This window comes from Colossoma macropomum, unplaced genomic scaffold (assembly GCF_904425465.1).
Source record: "Colossoma macropomum unplaced genomic scaffold, Colossoma_macropomum, whole genome shotgun sequence".
Lineage (NCBI taxonomy): Eukaryota > Metazoa > Chordata > Actinopteri > Characiformes > Serrasalmidae > Colossoma > Colossoma macropomum.
The window spans coordinates 30,008,292-30,035,032 of NW_023494799.1; the positions used below are offsets into that span (position 1 = coordinate 30,008,292).

Consider the following 26,741-nt stretch of genomic DNA (forward strand, 5'->3'; position numbering starts at 1 on the left):
CTTCCAAGTAAAAGTGTGAAAAGTGGCAGGGTGCAGCAGTGAGAGCCCTTCAGCCTGCGGCGCAAGGCTGGGACACGCTGTTTATTTATAGTCGGCCACCTGCAGGCCGCACACGTGTGAAAGGAACCTTGGGTAAACAGAGCCTGGCCTGAGTGCACGTCAACACTGTGTGTTGCTCGAGTTTGTGTGGGGTGGGCAGTGACTGACTGTTCCTTCCGTTGCTGCAGGACCCTATGTTTCAAACCAAGGGTTATTGCTCTCCCCTCCGGCTCAACTCGCATAACTCCCCAGCCTGCCAGCAGTGTACTTTGTACTGTTTTAAGACTCCCTGAGTCTAATGTGACTTTAAGTCCACAAATTATGGCTGTGACCTGTTTGCTTATATTGTTTCTGTATTAATGGACTTTCACACAGCAATATTAACCCATGTAATGTTCCCCTTTTGGTGTTGATTACGTGCTGTTGCCTTAAGAAGCTTATTTGCCACTTGCATAACACCAATAAGTTCAGCAGCTCACATGTCTGTGTGAATGAGATCCCTGCCAGTACTGTCCAAAGAGTACGATTTTGTTACTGGGGAGAGGAGCTAAGCCACTGGACACCACTTGATGTGGACAAATTGTTATCAAGTATTTGTGTTTAGCTGCTGTTTCTGGCTGGCTGCTGCTGCTTGGTTGATTAGTGTCATTTAACTGTCAGCATGGAAGGCACAGTTCGTTTCTTAGGTTCGTCCCTGCAACACCTGTAATGTGGCAGAAATGCTAGAAGTGGAAGTTGACTGGTATGTTAATACTTTGTGGTGATTATGAACAGCGCCTTGAGCCAGAAGCCTTGCAACACATTTATACCCTCAGGCCATGACAGGGGTGGTTCTACCAGGGACCTGTAATTTATGTTTTACAGCAGTGGGGGGAAAAAAAAAACACTTGGCCTAAATTACCAATCATCAGCCCTTACACCAGGTAGACAGACTGACTGTCTGCCTGTGGAGGATTATCACTTCATGATAAACAGTTTCTGAGTCACTGAAATCCATTTCATAACATGCAAAGTGCAGTGAGGACTCTGCACTCAAGCCAGCCACCTATTGATCTGGGCTATTAGAACATGGCTCAAATTAACTTAGCAGTTGACCACAGGTTCTTTTGGGGAAGAGTTTCAAGTGGCTTTTAAACTGATGATGAATGTACAGTGTGTTGACCAGTGGAGCAGGTAGTCATTTGTTAGTGTATTATTTTTATGATTGATTTCATCTCATGTCTGTCAACAGAAAATCTCAATACCACGGTCTGAAAATCCAAATGAGCTGCGAACGTTTACGTTCTACTTGTCCAATGTGGGGAGGGATAACCCCCATTTTGACTGTGTACAGCAGTATATTACAAGGTAAGTTGGTGAAAAAACGTAACTTTTGTGTTATTTCTATCTTTAAAGACGCTTTGCCACAGAGACACAAACATGCCTGTAACTGCATCCACAATGACACACATTCATAATGGTCAGAATCTTTTTTTGTTTTCCCATTAATTAGCTGAGGTGAGTCTATAAAATATTTGTTTTATAGTTTGAGAAGTTCAGCAGAATTTTGATATAACAAATCTCACTTGAGGACTTTGTAATGATTAGCTTAACAATCACCACCATCTGCTCCTCAGTCCACACTCTTCTGTTTGGATCTGTCTGAAAACCAGTGCTGAGAGAACAACTTGAATTTGGCCAGTTGTACAACTTAAAGAGGAAGCAGCTGAATTCAAACTCTCAAGCATTCATGTCTGAAGTGATTGAGGGGCAGTCAAAGTTCAGACATTACATTGTTCTCATGAACTCAATTCTGACAGAATAATTGCAGAGTAAAGTGAGGACCGCCATAGCCTTTTTATGTCTGCCAAATCTATATCAATGCCCAGCCATGTCAGTGGGAGATGAAAGCAGTGGATTAAGAATGTTTTATGTGCAGTGCTGATTTTGAATGCTTTTGATAATCCACAGTTGGGAAGAGTATGCATTGTAAGCATGGAATTCTCCCATTCAGAAACTGGCACACTGGCTTATGTCATTTATCCATGTTAACTCTCTTCTTCACAGTGTATGTGAACTAACTGACTCTTTGCTTTGTGGTGTACTATGCAGAAGTTTATCAGTCTGTTTATCTACTTTATCTATCTGCGTTTCACAACTGCAGATTCTCAGTGTAGAATCTCAAGTATCTGCCCGTGTCAAGTACCAGTTTTCTGCTGTAGTAAATTTGTGTGCAAGCCTGGCCATGTATGTTTTTTTTGCTTTGTGTCTTATGTTTAAAAATCATTTTGGTCAAGCTGGTCAAAGTAAAACCTGCTGAACAAACATATTAGATTTCTTGCTGATGTAACATCATGGTATCTTTATTACAGATAGCCATATTGCTAATACGTGTACTGCTAACAGTGGTATTCCCAGTACTGATAAAATGCTTTTGTTTTCATGACTAGCTTGAGTGCACAGTGTATCAGGGTCCTGTTGACCCTCTCATTATTACACTATATATTTTTCACGTGATTGTAGAGCTCATGTGATGTACACGTCTACCTTGTTGTAGTGAAGGGAGCATACAGCTGGACTGCCTGGGAGGGATCCAGGACAAAATCACAGTATGTGCCACCGATGACTCCTACCAGAAGGCCAGGCAGAGCATGGCTCAGGCTGAGGAGGAGACACGCAGTCGGTCCGCAATCGTCATCAAGGCTGGTGGCAGATATGTGGGTAAGTCTGACTGCTGAGTCTCTTGTGCAAGAAGGATCACGCTGGTTTTGAATGGTACCAGTGCTGATCAAGTGTTTCTAATGGTGTAATTTCGAGGGGGATTATGGGGGCTAATACATTCCATATACTTAAAGCTTAGCCATATAACTTTCCCCAGTAATTCATTTTGGTAATACTAATTTGTCAATAAAAACATGACAAAAGTAATGGTTTTATTGGTACAATAAATAATAATACATTCTTACTAATACTGATATAATAAATATTGTTGCCCCCCATAGGACCCAATATTGTAATAATTTCCCAATAATGTAATAACACCCAGAAATGTAATAATTTTTACTTGGTCAAAAAAGTAATAAAATTCAGTAATGTAATAACTTGCCTAATATAATATTTTTCCTGGTAATGTAAAACCTTGTTACATTATTGGAAATTTACTACATTTTTAGATTAATCATGTAATACATTGTTACATTACAATGACTGTAATATTTAAGTTTTTTCCAAATGGGTGATGTAATACTTCTGTCTGAAAATGTCACACTGCGAAATTTAGTGTATTTTACATATTTAGACTTGAGTTAAGCATTGGTAGTGGGGAGATAATACTCACATTGCACATATTTGTATTTAGACCCCAGACTTATTGATAGACTCAAGCACTGCTCAGACGTTTGTGCTACGTTAGAAGGTTTTGCAAAGGCATGTGTTCTTTGCAATTTGAGCTTTTGTATCGATTTCAGGTGGAAAAAGTAGGATTTTCAGATAATAAGGTGACAGTAAAGTTGTCTCTCTTCCCTAGACACCACAGCCCTGACACACAGCACTATTAACATTTAGCCAGCAACATTTTTCAGCAGGTGAGATAAATTCAGCTGTTGATAAGTCACAATGGAGTGGGACAAGTTCAGCAGTTCTGTACACTGAAAAAAGTGATGCATTGAATTGGTTAATTCAGATGTGTACAGCATTTTCACATTAACAAAATATACACTATTTAGTCTTCCAGTTTACTAACATTTGACAGTGTTGTATGATTATTTTCACATATTTAAATTTATGTATATTTGAATCCACTGAGCAATTGAAAATATTTGTCCTAAATAATCGATTTTTAGAATAAAAAAAAATTATATTAGTCTGCTGTTAAATTTTGTCATGTTTGATATCTTGCTTTTATGCCAAATCATTATAACTTGCACTATATTTCAGTCATAAAGTATAGTCTGCTTCATCAGTCCACATTTTCTAACTTGACACAGCTAACATCAATCGTTTGAGTGTGCCGCCCAGAAATTCAAGTTAAACGCCGGCTTAGCAGAAGTCTGAATACAGATAACCTTGCCTGTATATCTGCTGCCATAACTTTTTTAACTTTTTAAGGGGCCCACTTACTGAACCAACTCCTAATAAAGTCCTTTGTTTTTAATTTTTGCTATCTCTGAATCTTCAGAAAGTACCACTGTTAGTCCTTCACTTGTGTTCCAGTCAAATTTGACCAATTAACAATGTTCTGTAATATGAATATAGTGTCTGTCATAGGACTGACATAAGACTTGATGGCTTTGTCTAGACTAGATTAAATTAATTAATTCATTTAATTGAAGTTAAAGTACACTAAACCGATCAGATTTTTTACATTTTATCAAGAGTCATTTACCTTGATAACACACAAGACTTGTCTGACATCAATGAGACAAATGTGCCTGGTATTCCTACTTCTCATTTACAGTCAGGTTCAGAATTTACTGTATATGAGCACCCAGCCCCTTTCAAAGGACACTGTCTCAATGATGCTCCCCTTGTTCCATGTCTATACCATAAATGTATTGTAGGAAACCTTTGGTAACTGCTCACCCATTTGGAAAAACTATGATCAACCTGTACAATTCCCAATAATGTAATAATGTATTTCACATGATCAACCAAAAATGTAATAATTTCCCAATCATGTAATAAGGTATTATATTATCAGTTAAGACATTGTATTATCTTATTGGATTTGACATTCTTGACCAAGTGCAAATTATTATTACATTTCTAGGATTATTACTGGGAAAATATTACAATATTAGGCTCTACACCTCTTCCTGTGAGTTTAAAATAATTTGTTGCACCCAGAACAGGAAGCAGGAGCTGAATGTTCTCTGGCATCACCCCAAAGTTCTCCAACAAGCATGTCATATTAAAAAGTGTTTAGTGTGCGGTAACTTACACCAGAAGAGACTGTGTAGACTTTTAGCAGCAAACATTGCACCGTTTTAAACTAACATCAGGTAGTGTTACATTAACATTATTTGTGGTTGTGGTAGAGCTAATAGTTGAAATTAAAGTAGCTTTAAATCTAGCTGACTTCATGGCTGTTATATTGTTTTCCTCAGCTCTTCCATTCATAGAGCAGGAGCTGTGAGTGGCAAGATATATTTTAGTATTACTATAGATATTAATGTTGCATATTTAGGTTGATACTCTTGTAGTAAGAATAGATCCTTCTATTTTTGCATATTTCCAAAAGGTGTTTAATAGGCTTTGTGGTACTGTTAGTGGTGTGCTTATTCCCTCGATCTACCTTCTGTCTCATTTGTTCCGAATGTGTGTTGGCTTGGTGTGAAAAGTCATTGAGTGAAGAGGCATGAGATAATGATGGACACAAGACTAAGCACTGAGGGACATATGGCTGGTAAAGTGTGGGTGGGGTGCTTCAGCAACAGCTCAGTGTCTCCACATGTCTGTAACTCATGTGTACTGCATTATTTATGAAGCTGCAAATCCATGCACACTATGAGGATGCTGCCCAAAAATGTCAGAATGCACCAAGACAAGTACAACTATGGGAAATTAGCCCTTAAGGATAAAATACACATTATTTAATTCGTTTCGTGCGTGTGATCGATCAGTCAAGATGATTCAGTATACCCAGAGATGGGGGAGTAGCTAAGTAGTACGCTACTATTTGTAGCTAACTGCAATTTTTTGTAGTTAATAGCTGTAGCCGCTAAAGTTTTATGAAATGTAGCTAATAGCTGTAACGCCTACACATTTTTGTGTAGCTATACCGATAATTTTCACTACAATTTTGCTACAGGCTTCAGTCAATCTGCGCAAAATCTCAACCACAGAACGCGGTCGTTAACTGGGCTGGTGTGCATTCCTGACTGAGCCGCGGACAGGTCGAGCAAACGGGCACGCGCTGGTCCCACACGCTGAACTCCCCTTAGTAGGTTAACTCGGGGGGTCGACAACTGAAATGTTAAGAAGAGCCATTTTGTCCTTTCAAAAAAAATGTTGTGGCTCCCAAAGTGGTTTCATTTACTCTGAATGTCATTTCTGTACATATCTTACTGAAATGTTTCAATTGGAGCAGTTTTATTTCAACAGTTGACAATGCTTTGCACTAAATTGTTTGGTTTGTATCCAGTTGATTTTGTGGATTTTTATTAGGAAAAACCTGGAATGACTGACTTTGCCTTTACTTAGTCTAAATTTTGTTGGATATCACGCCTCTGGTTATGTAAGTTTGATTGTTGGTTACACTTATACTTTTTGATGATCTTTTTGTATATTTGCAGCTTTTCAATTGTATGTATCTTTCTGGAACATGACTAAATGTCTTGTTCACACTTTTAGCTGGGTTTGTTTGGTGTGTGGGTGGAGATACACAAACATTCTGACAGTCGTGCTTTGAAAGTAGCTAAAAGGTAGCTAAAAGTAGCCATTACTTTTTCTGGAAAAGTAGCTAAATCGTAGCTAGCTACAGATTTTTCAGTAGCTTTCCCAACCCCAAGTTTACCCATAAACTGAACTTCATTCTTGAAAAAATCCTGGCTTGCGTTAGGCTACATTTCTACATTTTTCATTGATATGAATTTATATGATGACCAACTTGGTCTCTCTTTTCTAGGCAGGCGGGTCCAGATCCGGAAACCGGCGGCGACCCAGTCGGATGTGGCCCCATCGCGGCGAACCTCACGTCCTGTGATCATCTCCAGCAGTATGAAAAAGAGCACTGCGCCACCACGGCCGCTGAGGGAGCGCCTGGTGCACCTGCTAGCTCTCAAGCCCTACCGTAAGCCTGAGCTGCTGGTCCGCCTCAACAAGGACGGCCTCTCGGTCCAGGACAAAGATACGCTGGACAGCCTCCTGCAACAGGTCAGGGCAAAAAGGGCTCTGATAGACAAAATATAAGCTTTCAACCTTTTTCTAAGTTCTCTGCTTACCACAACCAGAACGCTGGACCGTGTTAAAAATCTTATAGCAAATACCTTTAACTGAACAAGAAGGCCCAAACTTTTAACAGTCCTGCTCCACCTCAGACAATAAACCTTTAGCTAATTAATACTGAGTAAGTAAATAATGTAAGGCCTGTACTTTAGGTGTGGTTCACTCTGGAGTGCTGGCCAGAATGAACTTCATTTGTAATCACAAAGGCAACAGTACAGACAGTGATCAATGTGAGGGCATGTGTGTGAGGGACTTTGTGGCTTCAATGGCAAAATATTCACTAACTCATGCCATAGATGCCATACAGCACAGCAACATCATCTCATCATTTCACAGCACTACAACAGAAAGCAGCTCTACAAACATGTAACCAAAATGCAAATTGTTAGGTGCCAATCACAGCAGCCTCCAAGCTAATAGCTCACTACAACCGCAAGCTAAACCGCGTCTGTCAAAGTGAAACTAACAAGGAGTATGCATGCATTTTAGACACTCACTTCTCTAACACAGCCCTTTACTCAAAATGCATATGCAGCCTGGGTAAAAGTATGCAACACTATCCAGATATTTGGCATACGTTTTTGATTATAATCAATATTCAAAGAACAATTCATAGCAGTGTGTGAGGCTCTCTTGCTTAGAAGTTGTTGAGTGGAATAAAGGGTTGAGGTTGAGTTGTTTGTGTCGTCCGTTTCGGCAAAGTACCTGTGTCATCTCCGCCACTGTGTACTACAGTTCAGAGACCACTGCCTTAATATATTGTAATTTGTGCGTGCTGAAGAGAGCTTATTCATCTAGAACGAATAAAGTAAGTGGGACGACATGAAAATTTTATTTAATGTTAGTGTGACAATTGCAATTGTTTTAGTACTATTGTAGCACTGTTAAAATATTCTGAAAATGTTTAAAAAGTACTAATGAAGTTCTTTTATATTTAATTACATCTAAGATCCTGTAAACCATTGTTACTTTAAAAGTCACTCTTAGCTGGTCCCTCTTGGCACCATAAATAAAATGATCAGCGCTTTGTAGTGATCACCTGGCAAGGTGATGCAGCTCTGATGGCCTTTCCAGTACATTAGTAAGTCTACTTGAATGAATGGTAGAGACGGATCAACCTTGATCCCTGCTTTTGCTCTGTTTTCTCGATTGGATGGATTCTCTGCAACAGTCTGCTACCTTGTTGGGCAATCTTCCTCTGCAGTTCAGCCTTTCTTCTTCAGATGCAGAGAGCCCCTCACTTTCACCTTTGGGGGTGGTAGCGCTACTGCTGGGGCTTTGTGGTTCTTCCAAGACCTATTCAAATTCTTGCTGACCTTGATGACTTCTGCTTTACCCTGTGCAACTGTTGTTTGAAGGCCTTCTCACTAGTCTTTTCATCTCTTTGGTCAGAAGATTCTTCTTATTGTTTTTATCCAGAACATCCTGGTTGATGTGGACCAGGACAGACTTGATGGCTGCTAGTTGTACTAATTTCTCTGAGGCAACTGTATAAACCTGCCTAGCAGTTCAAGGCCCTTGCTCTCTGATGCTTAAGAGCATCCTTAGGAACCAGATGCCATGTTCCGGTTTCTTCTGCCATTGTACTGTTCATTGCCTGATGTTGGCTGAGGAAGTGCTCAAGCATTTTGTATGTAGATTCCTCATAAGATTTCCACATCATGGTTCAGAACCTTTTGACAGATCTTGAGGGCAACTTGCTTTTTTCTCCGTTCTCTCCTCCTCTTCCAGCTACATAAGGACACCTGTGCTAAATGACTGCAGGCCTTGACCCTTGTGATTTTTCAGAGCCTTTGAGATGGGGACTCACCTGATGTCTTTATGGTCATGTTTGTTATATCAGCTCTGGTTATGAGGGGCAGGTGATTGCCTGCTCAACACATTGACTCCCTAATTTTTTCCAAGAATTACTCTGCTAGAACAAGCTGTGTTTTAGGGCAGTTTGATTCTAGCGTCCAGTCTGGGGTGATGTACTTGGATGATCAAGCTAATATAGGGCTGATCAGCCCCTCCATGGCTTGTGTAGCATGTCCTTAACCAACCTTTTTGCCAGCTTTTACCTGGTTGTACAGGTTTGAGGTTTGAGTCCTGGAGAATAATTGGTGTTTGGCATTGAACTGCAACCCTAATCAACTTCAGAATTCCTCCGAAATCTGCTTTCTATCATGTCTTTTGCAATGCACTCTGCCAGTTATTTGAGTATTTACAATGACCTCATGCACAGTTCAGATAAATAAAGCTGAATCTTGCAAAAACAGTGATTCTAATGGTTTTTCTCCAACTGGAACACTTTTACCAACAGTTTGATGGCCACCTCAAATTTGAGGATTTTAAATAAGCACAGTATTAGATGTGTAACCAAATGCCTGTGCAAGACAAACAAAATGTCTTGCACTTGTTATAGCAGTGCGTGGTGATCATGTGGACGGCTTATTTTAATTTGAAGTGGTGCCGTTATTCTCTGCCACTTTGTTCCTGCATTCTGCAGATGGAGTGGTGATCCTCAATAAATTTCCCTGCAGCACAATTTTTGAAACCAAAACACAACCACACAACAGACTTCTTGGAAGGGTGAAAAAGCTCTGACGTGCTGTCTCCACCTTCTACTGTGGGTTTCTGGAAGCAGACTAGTTTAATAAGCACATACTGCATGCTCTGCTTGCATGATCATGTATATTGTAAGGAGACTGTTTAAGTTTTGTTGGCTCTGCTTTTTAAATTTGTAGTTATCTAACACGGTTCTTGAAATTATCTTGTATTGCAAAACCAGCCTTATTGTGGAATTTACATTCTTGTGATTTGCAGCAAAGATTTCCCAAATGTGTTTAGTTGCATCTGATTATTTAAGCACTACCCAGATAGAATCACCACAGCTCTCAGACTATGGGAGGAAAATAAAATGTTTCTCAATAGCATGGTTTGGTGTACATTGGCGTTGAATTGTTTTGTTTTCTATTTTGAGAGTGTGACTAATGTGAACCCTGTTTTCTTTGGCTGTAGGTGGCTAACCTGAATAGCAAAGACAACACCTTCACGTTGAAAGACTGTTTGTTTAAGGAAGTTCAGAAGGATTGGCCTGGATACACCGAGGTAGACCAGCAGATTCTGAAGAGGATTCTTGTACGGTAAGCTCAGCATAGAATTTTGGTCAAATATGATGAACTCTGTTCCAAAAGCAAAGAGGAATGCGGGCTCAAGGCTTGTTCTTAAGGGAGGGCTGTCGATACAGTCATGTCTTACTCTCTGTTCTGCTTTAATTATGTTGTCATTTTCAGTGTTGTTACTGTGCCATTGTTGCTCTTTCCTACATGGGTGTTTTGGTTGTGTTTCCTATTCTGACACAGTTTGTGAAGTATCTTGTCCTTCTTACCTTGTTTCCATGTTCTTTCCCTCACACATTAGGCTGATATGCTGTAAATCTCAGTCGGGGGGAAAAGCCTCTGTTCTCGTTTAAAGACTGTTCCCTTGCAGCTAAATTTAGAGCAGCGTTGCAGTGTGCTTTGTTACGGCTGCCATTTCAAAACATTAGTCAGAGGCGTCCTCCTAACACGAAAGAATCGTAAATGTCACTCTGCAGGAGGAATATGAATTGTGATTCTGGGCTGCACTTTGAGCCCTGGGCCACTGCTTATCAGCTGGCGGCGCTTTTTGCGTCCATAACCCCCCCTCAGTGTTCCCTATGGTTGGATTTGAATGTGAGGCTATCACGAAAGAGCAACACAGCCAAGCAGTTGGAAGGTCTCTGTGATGCAACTGTACTCCGGCACATGTTGATCTGTGTGTGTGCGTGGCATCTGTCCAATGTCCGGCTGTGCCCGAGTGTTTTGGATGGCAGCTACTGTTCACCAACACCTCTTCCTTTTTGTCCACATCCTCCGGGCCTGGTCTCTTGACCTGCCATGGGGGTGGTGTCTAGGTTGTGGGTTGTTTCAACCCCTGGATTTCACTGCCCCCTGCTGTTACTGCCAGTTACTTCCTTTACGCCCCCTCTCAGACTAACGTGAGCACTTTTGGAGCTGCATTAGTTTCAAAAGAGGAGATTCTGAGATTTGACTGTCAGAAGGATCTGCATAATTTCCTCAATTGACCCCAGACAGCACAGATTGAAACTAGGGAGTGACTGCTAACTTGGATGGCCGATAACATCGGCTGAAGGATGAAAGAGTATTTAAAACTTTCAGTTTCTGCTGTTTGACTTAAAATAAAGTGACAGTTGACAGTTGACAATCATTATTAACAATTCACAATTACTGACTAATAAACATATTACGCATGCAGAGGCATGGTCAGAATTGGCAGATTTTTCCTCAAAACATGAGATGGGCAGACTGTCTGCCTGCCTATCTACCTATCCATCCATCTATCGGTGTAAATAACATGAGCCAGGTAAGCACACTTCTGCTGTTTTTGAATGCTGCTGCTACACCTGTACCTAAATGTCACAGCCTCATCATGTATGACTCTAAACAGTCAGTTACCTCTTACTATAGATGTAGCACTTTATTTGATTCATGTTATTTCAATTTTACAAGTTTGGCCTATTGAAGAGCAAATAAAGTGCTTATATTGCAAGTTGGGCTAATGAAAAGTACTGGAAATGTGCTAGTGGGTGTGAATTGGCTATAAAAATTCATAACTGGTGCATCCCTATATCATACCAGTCAGTAAAGTGCAGCTTGTCTATTTAAAACAACGCAAATGTAAACATTAACGCTATGACACAGGCACTGCACTCAATAACAGTAGTACTGTGAATTGCCTTGTCATCTACCAGGTTTCATTATGTCACTGTGAGGTGGATTGGAACAGGACCACTTCTACTGTAGGTTCGGCTAATTTAGGAGGTAATTTGCTCTGGAATTACTGTCACACTGGATTAAAACAACAAATCCAGTTGGTAGTCACATAAATTTGTAGTAACTCCACAAGTGAAACCAATCCATCTGAAATTCGGCTTTGATCTGGCTTAAAACTCATTGCTAATGGAGTCATTACATTTTGATTTACTGAAAGCTTTGTGGTGCGTGTATGATGTATTACTTGATAAGTCTGATGATTGTTATTGTCAGTGTGAATTGACGCATGGTGAAATACTGTATCAGGGAGGGTTGAGCTAGCTGGGCATTATGCTCAATGATAAGAGGGGTGGTGGGAGGGGTAGGTGAAACTTGACATATGTTTATTGGAGATTGGAGGTGTTTTGGTGTTGAGGGGTAACAGGCTGACATAAGCAGAAAATGGTGTGTTGGACACTGGAGGTGAAAAAGAATTGATCTGGTCCAGACGATCAGCTTTGACATCGAACAGTAGTCGGTTATTTTAGGCAGTATTATTTTTCTTTAGCCATTGGTGCAAGGTGATGTAATAAAAATTCAGAAGGTGTTTTTGAGGCAAGCAGAAAACTATACAAACTATACTTTGATTCAAGATTAAATTTTGTCTTTTGTCATATGGTGCATGGTCCTTAAGATGACCAGATACATGGACTAACAGGGTTTAGAAAAAAAAATAAGGTCCATTTTAATTTTAGGTTGACTTTAAGAGCAAATATGGTCAACTGCTAGACATATTAGTGTCTTAAGTAAAAAGAGAGCTGTCAACTGTGTGACATGTAAACAAATTGAGACCAGATTGGAGCTGCTGTTCTTCTGCCGCCTTGCCAAAGTCTTGGACCTACTTCACATCATCTGTGATTTTTAAAACCATTCACTTTTTCCAGAGTATCTCTGTTACACTTTACATAACTGTACTGTATTCTCTGAGTTCTGCATTTATCAGCACATGTCCCTGGAACAGTGTGATGTTCTTGAACCAACTCTGCATTCATTTCAATGTACACAAATAGGAATTTCCGTGGGTGTGTTTGATACGATCCCTTCCTCTGATGTGCCTTGTTTCTCCACAGGAAACTGTGCAAGGCTCAGAGCAGTGCTCCAGCCCCTGGGGAGAGTCCAGTCAGCCCGCACAAAGAGCAGGCCAGCAGCTCTCCATCCCAGGTCAGCCACCTGCTGCCTCTCCATTTCCCTAAAGCTAAAGCTCATATTCTGCACAATTGAGCTTAGATCTGGTGCAAGGGCTCAAATGCAACACTGCAACACTACAGTGGCATGCTTTGTAGGAGCCACATGTAAGAGCAGACAAATAATAGTTTTCCACAGTGCTGTTCAAACAGGATGTTGTGATGGCTGCTTTGTTTATTTTTACATATGGTATATTAAGTTGTTCTACTGATACTCGAAAGATATATAAATGTAAGTTAGAAAGGGCCAGATTAAATATCATGAACTCTCAACATTGTTTCTTTCCAATAATCATTTTAGATTTTTCTGTATTATTAGCAGCAAATGCTAATATTAAGTATTAAACTCTATATAATATTAAGCTTTGCACAATATTTTGTCTGGAAATGTTTTATATTGTAAGCCAGTGATTCTAGATCCTAATCTGGCCTCAGCATGCATGACTTTCACTGCATGCCTGTTCTGTTTATGACCACTGTGTTTACTGTGCACTAATGTTTCTGAGCCTATGGGTCATGGCACAGTGCCAGCACTTTTATTCGAGCTAGTGCGGAAACAGTGCAGTGACCCTGCTTCACAGCTGTAAACACCACTGCCACTTCCTCAGGTGAAAGCGCCTAACCAATCTGACAGATGCCCAACCTTTACACACCCCCGCAGATTTCACAGCTTGCGTGGCACTTTTGTTCTTGCCTTATGTTTTAAGTGGTGGGTGAAGCAGCAAATGACTGCAGAAGCAGTAACTGTGTCTCTAGTTCTGGTGCTGAGCTGCAAACAAATACTTTACACTACATCCTAAATGCTAAACATGCAAACATAATAGTGTGTATTTCAGTTCATAATATGTATAGACATGTTGTATCTTAGTACTACGTATCTGTAGGTGAGTGAAGATGTGCAATAATGGAGCACATTTACTCAGGAACAGAATGTTAGTCTTTAGCCAAGGTTTTGTGATATTATCCACAAAAATGTGAGGAGACATTTCAGTTGAAAAGGTGGGCATTTCAAATGGTAGAAACTGCAGGCTGTTCTGTATTTAAAATCACACATGCGTTGTCCTTTGGTTAGCATCTTTGATTTTTTTCTGTTGGAAGTTTTGTAAGTTGGACAAATTTCTTTTCTACAGAAAAGGTCTGCTGCAGACTTCATCGACCCTCTGGCCAACAAGAAGCCCAGAATATCGCATCTAACCAGCAAGGGTGTGCCGCCCATCAACGGAAAGTTGAGTTCTTCCAACGGGAAGGACTCATCCGGCTCTCAAGCGGCGGGAGAGAGCTCCTCCAGTGTACAGCTTCCGCTGCTGGACATCTCTCGGCCCTTCGATCCCCTGTCGGATGTCAGCAATGACTCCAGCCACAACGGACGGGATTGTGAAGGTCAGGAGGCAGCGGTGGCCGAGAGGCTGAGCCACCCGCCCACATTCACAGGGAACTCCGGGCAGCCAGTGGCAGGACCTGGCTCTACGTCCCCGGTCGCCAGCAGTCAGGAAGCTTCTCAGGGCCGAAGCACCTCGCCCTCCCTGCATGGCAAGTCCAAGAAGAAGTCCAAAAAACACAAGGATAAAGACAAGTCCAAGGAGAGAGACAGGGAAAGAGAGAGAACGCTGAAGAAGGAGAGGAAAGGAGGGGAGGACAGCAGCTCGGAGCCAAGGAAATCCTGTGAGGTCACCACAAGTCCGGACCTGAGCAGTAGCAGCGTTCCACATAAAAGCACGGGTGCGTTTCACCACTCAGGCTTGAACAATGTGGTGTCAGGTAAAGAAAAAAAAAAACACAACCTCCCATCCCAACACTACCAATTCTCAGTTCTTTTAAAGATATATAAAATGACATTTTAATTACAGTCTTGAATTTTCTAGAGGCTGACTTTTATCAGTTGTATATTTGAATACAAATAACGCAAAGGAGAAATAGGGTAAAATGCTATTGCCATTCACCATCAAAATAAGAATCAGATTGTTACTGCTGTCAAATCAAAAGATAGATGACTGTAAAAGGCAGGCAATAAAACCCATAAATAGTTAAGCATATTTTAACAAAAGTGGAAAAAAAAATAATAATAAAATAAATAAATAAATAAATAAAAAAAAATTCCAAGCAGAAGCAGGGTGGAGAAGAGGACCAAAAAAACCTGAGTGGTATGTCTTGTGGCAGTTAGTATACTGAACCATTTATAAAGTAAGTGGTTCTACAGATGTTGGAAAATAAAATTATCTCAACTATTTTCTTTGCTCATTTTTGCCAAAGGTAACTAATTCAGTATCTGCTCGTAACCATTTAAGGGTTCTAAGGTCGACAACCATCCTGGAATTCAGGAACCTTTTCTTTTTTGTCTTTAGTCATTTCCTGAGTGAATCAAATGTTTATATGAAAAATGGAGGAAAATTAGATGCTTAGAATACTACATGTTCACCAAACCCTTCAGTGAAAATATTCAACATTCCTTCTCACTGCTGCAAAATATTCTACTAGGGTTCTGAAGCCAATGAGCTATTTGTCACTAAACTAATAAGGCTGGTTAGTTAATTTGTGTCCTTTTACATTCAACAGCAGGCTGACATCATCCGTAGTGTCCTTGGTCATTTAATCTGTCTGTATTAGTTCCTTTGTCAGTGTGCAGGATGAAGCCTTGTACTTGAGTTCACCTCTTGTGTTTTCTTCTAGATCTGAATGGAATGTGCGACAGCTCCAGCATTTCTGCGTCTTCATCCGAGATGGCAGACTATTTATTGTAAGCACTGTCTGACCTCCACAAATTTTAATCAAATACCTTTCCGAATTTGACGTCATAGACTACCTTTTTTGTCAAGGGAGCAAATGTTTTGGCTCCTTTATCTCTTTAGCTTCTCCTATGTTGTCCAGTGGTTCTATAAAACTCATTTTTGTAAACAAGACATTGTTCTGTTTTGTAAAGCTAAAATGTCCTGATCTTCGATCTTGTCTTCTGTCTGAGCAGAAAATACACTGAGATTGGCTCACAAGAGCAGCGTCAGAGCTACAAGAATGACTTCAATGCAGAGTATAGCGAGTATCGGGGCCTCCATGCGCGGATAGAGGGCATCACTCGACAATTCACCGTGCTGGACGCTGAACTCAAGCAGCTCCAACAAGGCACGGAAAAGTATAAGGTAACTACTGAAACTCTCTCAAGACAGTGCATGTTCATTTGTTGAGGTGCAAGGCTGTGCATTGCAAGATGCCTCCTTAATGTATTTCACAAAGCGGGATTTTTCAGAGTCATACAACTTGAGTTGGATGTAACGATTGTCCAAAAGGTAATTCACTTTTTCTCCTGTTCAACTGGCTTAAGTTATCTCAAGTTAGAAATCCTGCTTCATGAAATACCTTGATGTTGCTGATGCTCTCTAGTTCCACATTCGTTGTCTGGCAATTAAGGGACATGAAGACCTGTCTGTTTTGATATTGGACAATATACCAAAGTAGTACACCAAAGGTTGCGTTTAACAAAAAGGTTCAGTGATTTAATTCAGGTTGAGACTGTTCAAATGTCCAGACAAAAATATCTTGCACACTTAAGGCTAATTTTTACTTATGTGAAGATGCATGTAAACATATTTACATCAACATGCAGAGAAGGGTTTCCTGGGTAAGCATAGCTTGGAGAGGCCACAGCATGCACACCTCCAAAATCTTAACTGCATTTTTGTGAACTTGCCGAGCCATGCATTAAGCAAACGCTGACTGGCTTTTCAGTAGCGCTGGGCTGGGACAAGACCCAAACAGTAAAACCTAAACTAACACAAAATCAAATGAAGCAGTGTGACAATTGGCTTGGCAGCAGGAGGTGTGACATCACAAATATTTTTTTGACTCATCTTCGAAATATTACAAAAACAGTAAAGCAAGTATTTTAAATCTTGGAGAAAGAACGAGAGTGGAAAAATGTGAGGCTTTCCTCTTTGTTTTCTGTACATTCTGGTTTGGACACTGCCCCCTAGTGCACACCTTCATATTATGTTATTAACAAAGTTTATGTACTTCATTACTGTACCCTTTAAAAGTGTTTTCATTTTTTAAGGCTTTTACTTTCACTGAACTACATTTCAAAGCAAAATATATATATAAAATATACTTTCTGCAAGATGTTGTGTAAAGTAACTATGCACTACGAAAGTAAAAACTACATTTTCCATAAAATCCAGAAGAATATGATGTACTTTTACAGATAAATCAAACCAGTCACAGTGTACCCTTCACTAAATCCCTCCCCTAAATACCTAATGTTCTGTCATAGATTAGCAACCAGACACGGGCACCTCTGACAAGCTTTCAGAATAAAGAAAGTGCTTTACTGTTGTCCATTGTATTTTTAAATCAGATACCCAATATCCTATTAGTTTGGGCAGTCAAATTTCACTCTCTTGTTTTTCACGTAAGATGCAAGAAAAATGCTGGATTCTTAAAATATCCCACAATGCTTTTGCTTTTGATACATATATACGTTTAAAAGCAAGTACTTCTGTGCTTTAAATATAAAGCACCCATGCTTTAGTAACATTTCACCAAAGGTATCTCTGCTTTCCCCCAAGTACTGGTTTGGTGCACTTGGTCCATCACTGTGGCAGACATCTATGTAGGCAGATGCAAAAGTATAATTCAGCCTTCAGTGTGTGTTCAAATGTAGTAATATGGTAAAAAAACAATTAGGAGTAAAGTAACTGTTTTTGTCATTTGTCTTTTCACAAATCTGATGTCTTACATTCAGTGTGGTTGTTCCATCTTTTCACAGACAATCCACAATCAGATACTTCAAGAGTATCGCAAAATAAAAAAGGTAAGCTCTAAAGCCCTGTCTGCATTGTCACAATACATTTAATGTATGTTTATGTACATATTTGTACAGATTACTAACCATTATCTCCTCTTTCCTACAGACTAACCCCAACTATAGCCAAGAGAGGAACCGCTGTGAATATCTCCACAATAAACTGGCACATATAAAGAAACTTATAGCAGAATATGATCAGCAGCAACTTCAAAACTGGCACTAACCATGTCGTGTTTATTTTTCCCCCCTTTCTCGTCTGGAAACAAGACAATGAGGAAAAACTTTGGATTTGTGGGATATTTTTTTTTTTTGTTCTTTTTCTTTTTTTGGCTTGCTCTAAAATAAAGTTGCTCTAATGTAAAATGCCACGAAAAGGAGTATTTTCCCTCATGATGAGGGCCGACCGCTCTAGTGAGGGCAATACACACTGATAAGATTGTTTCCTTTTATTATCCTTTTTTTCCCTTTTTTTGTGAGGGGAGGGTCTTTGGCATGTTTGGCCATGCCTGCCGGTGTAGTTACACTGCGTTATGGGAAAGCCCTGTGTGGCATCAGTTCTCAGCTTCCCTCCCTCAAAGCACACCAATCTCCCAAAGAACAGAAGAGGAGAATCCACCTTGGGGATCACTTTACCAGCCCTTTTCCTTGCTTGTTAAACAGGGACAAGCAACACTGAAACAGATTTAGCAAAGCAGATCAAGTTCTCTTACTTTTGTTTATTGAAGAAAAAGAAAAGATTTAAGTGAATATCATCTGTTTCCCTATATATTGAATGGAAGGTACTTATATTTTATGTTTTCCTATTTTTTTTATTTATTCTGTCTTCCCTGGGGATATACCAGATCTATTACTGTACACTCCTCAGTATGAACTTTTTTCCTTCCTTTTCAACTCTTTAAAAAAAAAAAAATCAGTATTTATGCAAGCGCTGCCTTAGTTTTCAGGCGGTCCATAGTACGCAGTCCATTAATTCATTGAGTTTCTCTTTCTTATGCAGAGATCCCCCCCCACCGCCATCTCAAGCCAAGACCATTTAGCCCTTTCTTACATTGTGTGCAATGTTCTACAGGTATCTTATGTGCAATGGATGTGGATTATATGCCTACAGTAGAGAGAGGGGTATGTCTGTGCAAAGGCTTTGACAGCTTTAACTTCATACTGGTGAACTGTGGTTGCGTTTAAGCACTCACTTTATTGAACCTGCTATGCTATGCCAGAAATGAAAAGTATCCATGCGAATGAGCCAGGATTCCCAGGCTTTTGCTGAAGTTAAAGGAATAATCCAGCATGTTTTAACCTAATCTCTATCTGTTACATCTTTAGCATACAGTCCAGAACCACAGACAACAATTTCAAGGCATTTTCTTATACAGGAAACCTGTTGACTTGAAACATGATTATAGTAGAAGTCAATGGGCAGGTGAAGCATCTGCCCATTGGGCTTCTATTGTAAGTGCTTTAGTCAGGAGATTCCTAAGTGTTATGTGGTAGGCGACTGCAGATGCTGCAGAAAGGGATTACATTGAAAAACTGTGGAATATTCTTTTAAGAATACTGAAGCTGGGCAGTGTCTCAGAGTTAGTCAGGTGTGATTTTGAATGGTAGGAAACTTCTCCAGATTTGTGGCCTGCCTTGTTTTATGCAGTCACCTAGTATTACTAAATTTGTGCAAGAGCATCAGACCAGCCTGGGTGGACTCGTGCTTTTGCATCAAGTATAAGATGGTATTCCTCCCTCAGTCAAGATTGTATCCCTTTAAAAGTACCTCGCTTGTGCACACATGTGGAGGTCCACAGTGTGCTGTACTTCTAATGATACTGTATTGTTGCTCAGTGCTACTGTCTTCTTTCTCTGGATCAAGCCTTTTAAGTTCAATGGTAATGTAGTGCTTACTCTAAACTGCATTTTTTTGGGGGGTAAATTTTTACCTTTTCTACCGTAACGCACAACCCGCAGTTGTCTTGGTGACGTCGTATTCGTCCTGTTCTGCAGCATTTTGAGACGACTGTTAAACTGCATTGAGGGATCAGTGTCTCTGTCACCATGAGTGTTTTTCACCACTTTCCAATCGCATCCAAATGGGATACACTCAAAAACTCACATCAAGCCTCGGATAGAGTGACTTTGAAATGATTGATGTCTTGAGTGCTCTCTGCAACCAGTTCACCCGTCATCCTGTCCGAGCTTCCGTTGTGTCCCTGATATTGACCTTTTATGTTTAAACATTAAAATCCAGCACTTTGCACAGCTTCTTGCTGTTACTCTTACCTGGGTTTTGTTGCGAGAAGACATTTGCCTTCTAAAGTGCATGCTTTTGTGAATGTGCTTCAAGAAAAAAGACCAGTATTTGCACCATGGTGTCATACCACTGTTGAAGGGCATTCAAATCCAAACAAAGCCTGATGAGACTAATGCACACCAACACTTGAAGATGGAAAAATACCCTTAGTTTTCCCATCAGTGTGAGAAACAACTGCTCTTTGTGCTGGGTCCGTTTTGTGGTTAGTGTTTTGCTGCGGGCCTCATTTTAACTTGACAGTACAGTGGGAGGGCCGTGTGAAAAGAGAAAAGCTCTCAGTAAGGCTGAGAGGTCTTCCTATTTAGCCTTATATCTGAAACGGACCACATTTCAACGGGAGCTTATCAGCACAAGCCAGCAGGGCTGTTTTTTATTTTTCCTTTGGGTATTTCATAGTTCTAATTGGTGCTAAAGCTCATGGGTACAATCAGCAAACCCAGTTGTGTTGGTTGGGTCTCGCATCATTTTAGGCATCTCAATCTTCAGTCTGTCTTAATTACAATATCACTATCATTTCGCTTTAGTTATGCTGTCAGCGTTGCAAGTGAAATTGGCTTAAGAAGTAAACGCAACCCCAGAGAAGATGGCATTTGTTCGGATTTGGAGTCTGCTGTGCTATTAGCGTGAGCTGCAAATACACAAACACCACAATCTGGGGTGAATGTGCCAAATGACCTGTTGTATAGGTTTGCATAAGATGAAATATGCTGCTGTTTTAGCAAAAGGGGAGGCTTTGGAAAAAAGTTTTGATGTTAACGCTAAAACCCAAAGCGTGCTTTTTGAAACAATAAGGGACTGGGACTGAAATTTGTCTTAGTATTTCAATAAAATTCTTGGAAAACTTTCACTTTTTGGGGTTGTTTTCATGTTCCTTATAGTTTAAACCTGGGCTGCCCAAAGTGTGGCCCATGGACCAGAGTTGGCCCATCAGAAAGTTGCCCCGACTCCACCCCCTCACCCAATGAGAGAACAAGCGTACTGTCACTGTCAGAACAAAATCTCCTGCCTCCAAGAAAGTAAATTTAAAGGAGAAGGGAAAACATATTGTAAACATTTAAAGCAAGTTAATGTAACAAGGTATTCAAAAACATTTTAGACTATTTTATGTTCATTAGGTCCATTCATTAAGAGATTTTGAAATGGTGTAAAGGGCAGCTGACATTTTCGAATTGTAAAAAAAAATAGTAAAAAGTGTAAAAATGGAGGTTTGTTCTGAAATTGATATTTTATTGGTCTGTTTATCCTATGTTTCACACAATATAAAGGGCAGCTGTGCTCATGATGTAGAATATATATATCTACACGTGTGTATGTGTGTGTGTATATATATATATATATATATATATATATATATATATATATATATATATATATATATATATACATACATACATACATACATACATACATACATACAGTGGAGAAGTGGACAATGACAGTATATTCTATAAATATTTTCTTTTAAAAATGTATTTTCAAGGTATTTCAGTAGCAAAATAATGTTACAAAATACACTTTTTTAAAAAACTCCATTGCAACCCACCTAGTTTTTCTTTTTTATATATATTGTTTTGTCTTTTTGGCCCCCAGCCCAATACAACCATTGCCTTTGGGCCCCCTGGTTATACTATCAATATGGATTGCTTTGGCAAAGGTGGTGTGTTTATTTGGTCATTCCTGTATATTCATGATGTCATTGAGTACATTGTAATGTGTACATTTGTCCACTAGATGGAAGCACAGGCACATGAAGTTGGTTGTTAATGCAGTGTCATTTGAGGCTTTTTTGTCTAGAGATTTTCTTGCAGTTACCTTAATGAAATGTTGAACCGTGCAACTAAGACTGAATTTCTAGGAGAACTGCAGCAAATTTATGTACAGTAACTGTGGCTGGAATCTAAAGCAAACCATGCCAAGGACAGCAGAGAGGGTAGGGTGGCACATTTCCCACAGCGACCATATGTTACTTCTATGGGCCTCGATTTCCAAGCTGGAACCGACTCCTATAGCCGCCCATCTTGCACAAATGCCAGTGCTTTGCTTTCAGCAGAAATGGCACATGCAGTACATAGGCTTAAACGTGCGAAAATGTGCTAAAAAGTACATGCACAATGAAAGGAAGAGAATGCGATGTGTGAAATCCGTTGCTGTGCTCCAGTTGGCCTTGCAGAGCTGAGTTTGGCTCGAGACCACTGTGTAGGCCTCTGGTTTTTGAGGGGGGGAGCTTGAGGAGTGTCAGAGAGTTCAACCTGGCAGCATGCCAGCTCCCTCGTTTGTCCAATAACACACACAGCCCCTTATAAGATGCCCCTAAGGTATCTTAGGACTGCAAATTGCAGACTGATTTTTACATTTGCTTTCCTTTAATGTGCCTGCCTGAATGTATAGTCTACAAATGGTTACATAACGGCCAGCAGACTGGAATGAGAGCTTTATTGCAGAGGAAAAAATTACTACCTTTTGTCAAAAGGTCTTTTTTTGTACATCAAGAAAGAAGTCGACATTGTCTTTTTTGATTACTCGATAGTCTAGTATTCGATTGCAAAGAACTTGTTTGTGTCTTGAGTTGTAGCATTGTTATGAATGTAGAACAGTCACAGTGAAGCTGCCTGCATTTATTATAGCTTGTATATTTTTCAACCTGAATCTGTCAGCAACCTATCCTCAAATACTCTTTACTGTGTGTAACATCGCTGTGCTCTGAATCATGACTGCGTACCACAGTTCTTCTGTGCTATTTAGATATCTCAGAGGAACTACCTTCAACTGCCTTGTATACACAAGTTGTTAGAAAAAATGGCTTTCGAAAACATTTGCTTGTGTGGAGCGGAGTTGGACTTTCAAGTCAAAACCTCTACATTCTTTGCCTGAGGCCATATAGTTCCTCCAGGAATCTGGCACAGTCTTGCCCCAAGACATTCTTCTGTACCAACTGAAAGTGAACTATTAAATCTCTCTTGGATATTTTACTGCTAGTAACAAGTGGCCCTCAGTTTGAAGGATCACTGACACTGTGCTGATTACAATGCACGCTATTGTCAGTAGATGATGTAAGCTGCTCACGTCCTCATCCTCAGCTTTTGCTCTTGTCTCTGTGTTCTCTTCTGTTGGTATGGAGAACAAGAAGGCATTCGCAGGTCCACACTGAAGTATCCAATGCTGATTTTTTTTTTTTCGAGAAATAATTCTCACATTAAAATATCACTAACTAACACTACTAAGTGTTTTCTTTAAGCAATTATCTCTTTAGATGCAAAGCACCTCACAGGACTGCCTCCTTACTGACTCACTCAGGTTTAGCAGACTGAAGATTCTCCACAAGGGGGCACCATTAGCACTCAAATGCATTATATGGCCACTATGTGTGGAGTCCTGGCCATCACACCAATATGAGCTGGCTGGACATCCCACTCCAAAACCATGGGATTTGCCCCTTTGTGGCTAGAACAGCCTCCAGTCCTCTGGGAAGACTTTCCACAGGATTTTGGAGTGTGTGTGTGTGGGAATTTGTGTCCGTTCAGTCACAAGAGCACAGGGTTGGGATAGCTACTGAAAAATTAGTAGTTAGCGATGTTGTAGCTACTTTCCCAAAATGTGTAGCTAGCTACAATTTAGCTACTTTTGCAGAAAAAATAGTGGCTTCTTTTTGAAAAGTAGTGCACGACTTTTTAGCTACTTTCAAAGTGCGATTGTCAATGTTTGTGAATCTCCACCTGAAACACCAAACAAGCCCAACTGAAAGTGTGAAAAAGACACTGCATTTAATCATGAGTCAGAAAGAAACATACAATTGAAAAGCTGCAAATATACAAAAAGATCACCAAAAAGTGAGTGTAAGTGTGACCAACAATCAAACTTACACAACCAAAGGTGTGATATCCAACAAAAATGTAGATTAAGTAAAGGCAAAGTCAATCATTCCAGGTTTTACCTAACAAAAATCAACAAAAATAACCAAATTCAAAGCAAACAATGTTGTGCAAAGCATTGTCAACTGTTAAAAATAAAACTGCTCCAATTTACACACATGACATTCAGAGTCCTTTATTAAACTTCAGCAACACTTTAGCCTCAAAATTTGTATCAGTGGCCCTGGCTCTGCGGAGTACTATTATTAGTAAGAGTCTATTATGAAAATGTTTATTCCACTTTAGCTAAGCCAGGGGTCGGCAACACGCGGCTCTTTTACTGCCCTGTTGCAGCTCCACAGCAGAACTAGATTTTTAGGTAAAATACCATAATCCTCCTTTGCAGTAAAATAAAGCTCTGCTGATCGTTCAACACAGTTTTAACAACAAATGGTCTTAAACGCTGGAGTTAACGTATAGCTGCTACCAGGGCCGTAACTAGGATCAGAATGTTTGTGAGGTCCATTTTGTATAAATGTTACATCTGATTTGTGATTAAAATAACTACCAAATATGAGTATTACAGCAAGAATAAGTTTCTCCTTTTGTTTTTTTTTTATTTAATCACTGCTCCTTTTTTACCCATCTATAACTGTTATGCTTTTCTTTCATTTGTCACTTCTTCATCCCTCCGTTCTTCCATAAACTGCTATTAATCTTCCATAAACTTATTTGACTTAAATTGCCCTGTTTAAGTTTAATTAATCATTTAACTATTTATTTATGTTTATTTTCAGTTTAAAAAATTAATTAAACCTACGTTAAATCAGGCGATAGTTTCAAAGTGATTTTATTTCATTTACCTCCGTCTCTCTCTCTTTGCTTGTCTCTTTTGCATCTCTGTACTCACTGATTATTGTAAAAGCACACATTAAACAGATGTTATTAAAGGCTGTCTGTACCAAAGTCCAGCTGGAGGGAAAGGCAGCTACTCATATAGTTAATGAGACTATAGTCTAATGCTGATTTCTTAATGTTTGCTACATGATACTATGAACAGTGAACTTACTATAACAGTGAACTTTCTCATGTTGGTTGTAGTCTGTTATGAGTAGGTAACACAATATAACTTTAATATCTTACTAATCTCTAATATAGCCCACCATGGAGCCTGTAGCCTAAACTGAGCAGCCACTGGAGCTGGACTAAAGCATGTTGATTTGGCTAGCCACACTACGAGCAGTCCAAGCAAAAAAAATGAAATATAGTATTTTCATTTTACAGTCTTAATGTGTTAATTGTGCTCATAAATTCTCAGCTAGCTACATTTTTGCCATTGCGATGTTATGTGTTAGCTTATAGCCTGTGTGCCGCATACCTGAACAGCTCACGAACTCAAAGTTGCTCTGGTTCTCTGGGCTGTAGCGTCTCGTACAGAGACAAACAGCAGGCAGATCAGCCTATGGCTGAGCCACAGCTGTACTGAGGTCAGCTGAGAACCTCTCCCTGCTCGCTGTGTAGTTTCTTCGCAGTGACAGCGCTCACAGAGAACAAATCAAATTTCACATAAAAAATGAGGCATAACATTCTTTCCAATCAATAAGTTGGAGATGAATTGACTTATTTGCATTTATAATCACTCCAGCTGGTTTCCGGAAACGTTTAATCCGCAACGAGAAACTGTCAAACACTAAGGCTACGTTTACACAGCAGGTAAAAGCGGCCCAGATCCGATCTTTTTCCTCAAATGTGTGGCAGTGTGAACAGCAAAAAACGCATTGAATCTGACATTTTCAATTCCGATTTGAGACGCTTTCAGATGTGGTACTGAAATCCGACACGTATCCGATCTGCGGCAACGCGACTCAGTCTGAACAGCCAGATCGGAATTCATGCGACTTTTACGTCAGTCCAACTCGACATTCGTCATAATTTCGCGCTGCTGAGACTCATAAACATTTAGCCTGATGTTTCTGTACCAAAACATTAAAAGAGCCTCATCAAACCGCTCCGTGCTGCAGCGTCAGAGAACAGTTTAAAGAATCCGAGGACTCGAACCAAAGAAGTGACCGAATAACGAGCCTTTTTACGTCGAACTCGACTGTCAACCACTGGAACTTTATACTCGCTCCTGTGATGCTGGGAAGACGAAACTGAAAGCTCCAGGAGCGACAGCCGTTCACTGGCCGTCATGACTGTTTACCTCTGGACGAGCCGCCATGTGAAGCACTGTTCTTTTACGCATGCGGGTCGGTTTAGGAGCTGATCTGTTCAGACTGATGTCGCCTACAGGTCACATTTAAAAGATAATGTGAACAGCCAAACAAAACATCGGATTTGGGCCACTTTTACCTGCTGTGTAAACGTAGCCTAGTTCGAGCCAACGGTCACGCGCTGCCCCCACGCTCTGATCACCCCTTACAGGCTTAGCTCAGGGGTCGCAACCGAAGCATTTTATATCCGTTTTACGATCTTGGCTGTAAATAAGTCTCAGTGTGTGCTGATGTGCTGGTATAGGCTAAAAACATAACATAAACGAAAACGCAGACTTACTGTGCTCTGCTTTAAGCTTTAGCTCAGCTCAGTCAGGAAACTTTAAAATGTAAAATGTCTCTGAACGTCCGACTTTTTCCGAGGCTGAAGTCAGATTCTCATTTACCAGCTTCTTGTTCGAACTGTCCCGTTTCACCTTAAATGGTGCATGAGGCACCAGAATGTACGTTACTGCTGCGCCATTTAAGGTGGAACGGGAGAATTCGAACGAGAAGCTGACTTCACGACTTAGGCTACGTTTACACAGCAGGTAAAAGTGGCCCAAAT

The 26,741-nt window shown here is 40.1% G+C and overlaps 1 protein-coding gene across 2 annotated transcripts in view; it reads left to right on the forward strand.

The window, feature by feature from the left end:
• Nucleotides 1-21,352, forward strand: part of ell (elongation factor RNA polymerase II) — a 35,883-nt gene extending 14,531 nt beyond the window's left edge. The window contains exons 3-12 of one of the 2 annotated variants that reach the window (XM_036587146.1): nucleotides 1,271-1,386; nucleotides 2,576-2,739; nucleotides 6,644-6,891; nucleotides 9,964-10,088; nucleotides 12,869-12,959; nucleotides 14,113-14,740; nucleotides 15,650-15,716; nucleotides 15,942-16,113; nucleotides 17,736-17,780; nucleotides 17,881-21,352. In XM_036587146.1, coding sequence (XP_036443039.1) covers nucleotides 1,271-1,386; nucleotides 2,576-2,739; nucleotides 6,644-6,891; nucleotides 9,964-10,088; nucleotides 12,869-12,959; nucleotides 14,113-14,740; nucleotides 15,650-15,716; nucleotides 15,942-16,113; nucleotides 17,736-17,780; nucleotides 17,881-17,997 — 1,773 coding nt within the window. In that variant the 3' untranslated portion in view covers nucleotides 17,998-21,352. The remainder of the gene's footprint in view (nucleotides 1-1,270; nucleotides 1,387-2,575; nucleotides 2,740-6,643; nucleotides 6,892-9,963; nucleotides 10,089-12,868; nucleotides 12,960-14,112; nucleotides 14,741-15,649; nucleotides 15,717-15,941; nucleotides 16,114-17,735; nucleotides 17,781-17,880) is intronic. The other variant, XM_036587147.1, reaches the window with a different exon arrangement.
• The last annotated feature ends 5,389 nt before the right edge of the window (nucleotides 21,353-26,741 follow it).